The sequence below is a fragment of the Peromyscus leucopus genome, chromosome 14, assembly GCF_004664715.2.
Source record: "Peromyscus leucopus breed LL Stock chromosome 14, UCI_PerLeu_2.1, whole genome shotgun sequence".
In the NCBI taxonomy this organism is placed as follows: Eukaryota; Metazoa; Chordata; class Mammalia; order Rodentia; family Cricetidae; genus Peromyscus; species Peromyscus leucopus.
In genome coordinates, this window is record NC_051075.1 from 52,444,080 (window position 1) to 52,450,079 (window position 6,000).

General features: G+C 45.5%; 1 protein-coding gene across 2 annotated transcripts in view; it reads left to right on the plus strand.

Annotated features, from left to right (window-relative positions):
• Nucleotides 1–5,437, plus strand: part of Lin52 (lin-52 DREAM MuvB core complex component) — an 88,446-nt gene extending 83,009 nt beyond the window's left edge. For both annotated transcript variants that reach the window (XM_028876771.2, XM_028876779.2), the window contains one exon: nt 3,338–5,437. In XM_028876771.2, coding sequence (XP_028732604.1) covers nt 3,338–3,419 — 82 coding nt within the window. In that variant the 3' untranslated portion in view covers nt 3,420–5,437. The remainder of the gene's footprint in view (nt 1–3,337) is intronic.
• Nucleotides 5,438–6,000: the final 563 nt, after the last annotated feature.

A 6,000-nucleotide genomic window follows, 5' to 3' on the forward strand; every position in this document is an offset into this window, starting at 1 on the left:
TTCGTATATCTCCTATATGGGACTGGCAAGAAGGGAAACTTTCCCCTCCCATGTAGAAGATGATGTCTTTTGAATTACTTCTACTTTTACGGTGGTTTCCTGCAACTCTGTGTACTTGGATTAGGTGGAAGGGGGGGAATGATTGAGTGGAAAGGGAGTTGTTAAAAAAAGGATTGGTTAAATTCACGGAAAATTTACCACTGAGAGACTTCAGAATCTCTGCCTGTTTTTCCTTTAAAGTTCTAAGTCTTAACACATTCAGGTCATTCTTTCACTGTAAGAGGTGACGAGATGGCTTGGTGGTTAAGAACACTGTCTGCTCTTACACTGTATCTGGGTTCAGTTCCCAGCACCCATGTGGCAGCTTGCAACCGTCTATAACACCAGATCCAAGAAATCTGACACCCTCTTCTGTCTTCTGCAAGCGCTAACCATGCATACATACAGGCAAAACACACACATAAATAAGGATAAATCCCTATTATTTTAAGTAACAGTAAGGAATTGGAAAGTCTGAAATCACCAGCAAGCAGAAATCACCAATGAAATCAGGGTGTGTCAGGGTTCTGGTTTCCACACTGGCCTCCAGCCACACTGCAGACTGGTTTGATGCTGTTTAGGTTTAAAGTTCTTATACTTTACCCTCAAGAGTAGGCAGTTAACCCTTGTAGCTGCTCTACCCAAAAGTGTAAGGAAATTAAATTTGTAAAGAGAAGGGTAGCTATTCTGTCAATGGAGTTTTGAGGTTTCTGACCTCCCTTATTCATCCATTCATTCACTCAGAAAATGTGGGAGGAACAAAAACTAGTTACTTGCCATTTCTAAAAACCATTGTTAGTGATCAGTCGCCACTACGCTGACAGCATCCAAGAGAAGGTAGAGGTGAGCTCTGCTGCTCCTGCTGGACAGAGGAAGCCGGCGAGCCTTAGACCGTCCAGCCTGAGGCTGGCCCAGCTACCTCGCTGCGCTTGAGCTAGAAATGAGTTCATATTCTTTGGTTCTCTTTGGTTTTTTCCCCATGTGGTCATCCTGGCCTCTCCCTCACTCTGTAAGCACAGCCTTGCGGTTCTGGCTCCTGCCTTTGTCTCCTGAGTGCTGGGATTTCAGACACACCCCCATGCTCAGTTGATGTAGTACTAGGCAGACAGTCTACCAGCCGGGCTGCATCCCCAACCCCAAGTCCTGAATTCTCTATAAAATGGCCTTGCCGTCTCCCCTTGGCTAAGTAGTTGATTGGATTTCCTCTAGAGTAGTTAGTCCTTGACCCCGATCTCCATTAATTTGGCATTACTTCCTTCAAATGGCTCAGCCAATAAAGGGTACTTGCTGCCAAGCCTACAACTGAATTCAGTCCCTTAAACCCAGGATGGAAAGAGAGAACTAACCCCCACAAGCTGTCCTCTGACTTCTGTGGGCGCTCTGTACCCACACACAAAGTAAACAAACCTAAATTTATTGTTGTTTTTACTGGGCCCAGTAGGTAGTACATGCCTTTAATCTCAGCATTTGGGAGACAGAGGCAGGTGGATCTCTGCCAGTTTGAGACCAGCCTGGTCTACAGAGTGAGTTCCAGGCCAGCCAGGGCTACATAGAGACTTAGTTTCAAGAAAAAAATTAACTATTTTCTTGAGAAATAACAAAAAAAGGAAATAAACCCTACCCTAGAGAGAGAGCGGTTCACTGAAAGCCGCTGTCCAGGCGTAACTGACTTTAAAGGAAGGGTTAGTGCTTGCTGTGTTCCTGTTTATTCTCTCGTTTATTATTGTGTATGTGTCCAGATTTAGTCAATAGGCCTCCCTCAATTCTGTACAAACCTTGTGTAAACCACCAAGGAAGGCTCAGATTTGGGCGTGGGCAGCACTGAGACAGCTCTCCCTGAACTTGCACTCCTACCTGACAGAATGTCCACCTTTCACTGGAGCTCGGAGCTCGTGAACACTGGGAGCACGGACTGATAATACCGAAAGCATCCCTGTGATGGCAGGTTGTACATAGAAGGAGCTGGCGTGCGGGCAGTGATTGACCCTCCAGCCTGCTGCACTCTAGGCTAAAATCCAACTAGGATCAGCACTCTACCAACTGAGCTACACCCCAGGCCTCGTTTTACTCACTTTATTCTAGGACTGGGTTTTAGGAAGTTGTCCAGCCCCGGCCAGGATTCCAGGCCTTTACCATCAGGCCTGGCAGACAAGCCACTGTTAAGTTTAGGTTGGTTGGAGTGGAGGATCTGTCTCGAGTCTTTTGCTCTGTCCTAGATAAAGGCAACAAGAAGATGGGCAGACATCCCTTTCATTACTGCAGGTGCCTCCCTAGCCACTTCCTTTCTTTGGCCAAGATGGACATGTTGTGGCCGAGACACCACGTCCGATGTCCACTGCGTAGTTATGGAAGACTTCTGGCTTCCCAGCCTAGCCATCAGAAACCTTGAGAGCTGTTGAATCCATTTAAGAGATCTAAAAAGATGGAGCTGCAGTGGGGTGGAGGTTGCATTGCACATGCTTATTGAAAATTTGCTTCTAGAGCGGTGGCCCTTTTAATTGGGAAATGTTTTACTTTTACTTCGGAGCCTGACATACAGGAAAGTAGCTGAATAAACCTAGCAATAGCTAGGTTTCAGAGATTGACGGTGCTGAAAGTCGGAGAAAGACACATAAACCTTGCCTGGTTCTATTAAATACCCACGGGCTGACAATGCCAAGCGAGAAGACCAAAGCCCTATAAAGCCTGCTTTATTACAGCATCCCAGATGAACTGCACCTAGGGGATATAAACCCTGCTGTAGAGCAGCACACGGGCCTCCCACTGCGCTCAGGCCGGGGGGGGGGGGGGTTGATTTGACTTTCTAGATGGGCAGAGACCAACAGTTCAGACAAGATTCTGATCCTAGTTGGATTTTAGCCTCCCAGAGCAAACGCCATAAGATAGTGAACATGAGCATTGGAGCTGAGAGACAAACAGAGGGACTTACGGGAATTCCCTGGTGATTTGTTGTAAGGATAGCTGATAATCACCCTCCACCCCCGTCCTGGACCTTATACATTGCCGACTTGAGATTTGCTGTCCAGTCGTAATTGTCAGTGGTGGTTTTCTTTCCCTCTGCTAGAACATGAGTGGTGATTGCATTTGTTGGAGTAGCAGTTTGGTGTACAGTTGATTTAATTACCCATATCCTTTTTCATATTAACACGTGTTTATAAGTGCAGGTGCACAGGACGAGGGTGTGGAAGTCAGACGACATCTTTGGGGGAGTTGGGCCTGCATGTGTAACTTAAGTCTTCCTGTGATCCCCTTTCCGGTCCTGATTCTCATTGCTGCTTTGTTTACTTTATGATTGCAGCCAGAGAGATGACCAGGGGGAAATTCCTGAACATCCTAGAGAAACCCAAGAAGTAGCAGCCACTCCAGCACAAGTGTCCTGAAGACTACACCAAGTTCCCTTCCCAGTGTCGCTCTGATGACGCACGCAGCGTGCTTCCTGGGAAAAGACTGCCCTTCTCCCCTGCTCCTGGCACTCTGCACCTCTGAGGACATTTGGCAGCAAGAGAAGAATCTGTTCTACCCAAGGACCATTGCCATTTCCTGAGTCGGCTCCGTAGCTCTGGTAACGTAGAGGTCTCATCATTCCGAAAGGTCCTTTCCAAAAGTGACTGAGGAGTCTCAGGATCTTAGAACTCCTTCGGTTCTGTAATGGCAGAGTCAGTAGTGACGTGTTGATTAGTGGGTTCTGTTAAGTTGTACTTGACCTCTTAAGAAGCATTCATGACAAGGACATCAGAGAGAGACCAACTACATTCTGGACCAGACTGTGCATCCTGACCTGTGAACTCTACAGATCTAACGGATTCTATGACTTCCATTCTGAAGGAAACAATCCTCTTGAAATGTACATCTGCTTTTTTTAAGTCTGTACCTCCAATGACACTCTTGCCCTTAGCACTATCCATTCCCCGCTCCCAGGCCCACTTTGCAGGTCTGACTCTGGACAAGTGGAGCTCTCGTAGTGACTCTCTAGAAAAAAGACTCATGCTGGTCACCCTGAGTTCTAGACCCCCAGACTAGTGTGAAGACAATGGAAGGAACTCTGGTTAGTCTCTTACATTTGTAAGTGAAAAAGTGAGTGTGACCTGGTAGTGGGAGGGCATGGTTGTAAGAGTTCCCTTCGACTGAAAACAGGAAGCCCCGGCTGACTTAGTGTGTGCTGTCAGATGGTAACAATGCTTTCCCCCTTTCCTCCTCTCAGCCACATATCAGATACTCCACTTACATGATACAGACATACCCAGGGGAAAATGGTCTGGCTTAAAACAACTCTCACAGATTATTTTTGCTACTTGTATATGTCTGCTAAAGTCTGAAAATCTTGCCCCTGGGTAAAATGGATTAGACCTAGTCTTTCACATTTTGAAAAGCGCGGAGTTCCCTCAATATTATAGGAAGAAAAGCTCCGTGGCCATCATCCATTGGGAGTTCGGACACAGGAGAAGCTGTGGCCAAGTCTCTGTCATGTGTCTGTTAGGGCACAGTGCTCTTGAGGTTCACAGCGGGTCCTTGACCGTTCTCGACAGACACTTGTGCCTAATGCTAGAGTTGATACTGGATTGTCCCCTTCATGAGTGCTATTTGATCGACACAGTTTTACTTTTTAAAAGGAAAAAGCAATGAAATATGTACCACAAAAGAGAAGTATGAGAAGAGAAGCATTCTGCTGGAGTACTCCCTAGAAGGGCCAGTTGATTTTAAGCTTAAGTCTGTGATTGACATTTTTTATCTCACGAAATGCGGTTAAAGTGAGTGTATACGAGTGATCAGAAATAATGCCATATGTCAAATTTTTTCTTCACTCTGTTTTTGAGAGTTGATGACATCAGGCACTTTTCAGAGTTTGGGGACTTGAAAGGTATGTGGAGAATACTGGGATGGCTCCCCAAACCAACTCATCTGTAATGGGAAGCCAGTGGTTGGTGTTTGGAACTGCTGTGGCCTCCTCCTCTCACTGTTATCCTGTCCACCAGCACTTAATTAATGTAAGTAGACGTTGTAGAATTGTGATATTTATTGTTTTTTGTATTTGTCATCCTTAGAAATGTTAATGATGTATTTTTATATTGATAATATAAATGTATGTACAGTATGCATATGTATTTTAGAACGTTAGAGGATTATACTTTGTGTATAATATGTCTTCATAATAAATGTGTCCCTTGTATAGGAGGTCGAATTTTTCCCTTAAAGGGCCAAGCTGTATATTTAAACCTGGACTCATGGAAAGTACAATTTGAGTGACAAGTCCCCTGTCCCACCAGCCATCCTGCCGTCACTGCTAAATTCCCTGACCCAGTGGGACCCTTTAGAAAGCTTTGGTACCACCTTGTGTATATTGTCACCGGTCCATCTCTCTCCTCGGGTTTAAACGGTTAAACATGACAGTTTAAAATGACAACCTGGTTGATCCTTCCGTTTGGAGTCTTTCGTCTCCCCAGAAAGTCTCTCTTCCAATAAGAACTCTTCTTACTCTGAACAGTGAGTGCCTTGCTTACCCATGCCACAGGAGTCTCAGCCTCCATTTCATTTTGCACATATCATACTTGTTCTTCCTGTAAGCCCTGGTGACGCCACGGGAGATGACCTTCCTCCAAGATTGAAATGTGCCATTCCTGTGCTGCAGATCACAGGATCGCACCTGATCACACCTCACACCTAAGTAATCTGAGTCCAGATCTTACCGCCCTTTGATAGCACAAGCTCCTGGGATTGTGTCTCCCTCATACGTACCTAGTTCTTCCATGTCTTCATGGAAGACATCTTCATCTGCTTTAGTACAAGTTCCTTTGTGTGAGACCTAGAGAAGAGAAGTACTCACCTGGGCCACTCTGCCACCTGTGGGTCATGGATTTGTCTTCACCAGAGCATGTCCTTCTAGAGAAAGCATTCCAGCTTAAGGAAAAAGAAGTGATAGACAGCTCATATAGGATATTAATTTTGTTAATTACAAAGCACCCT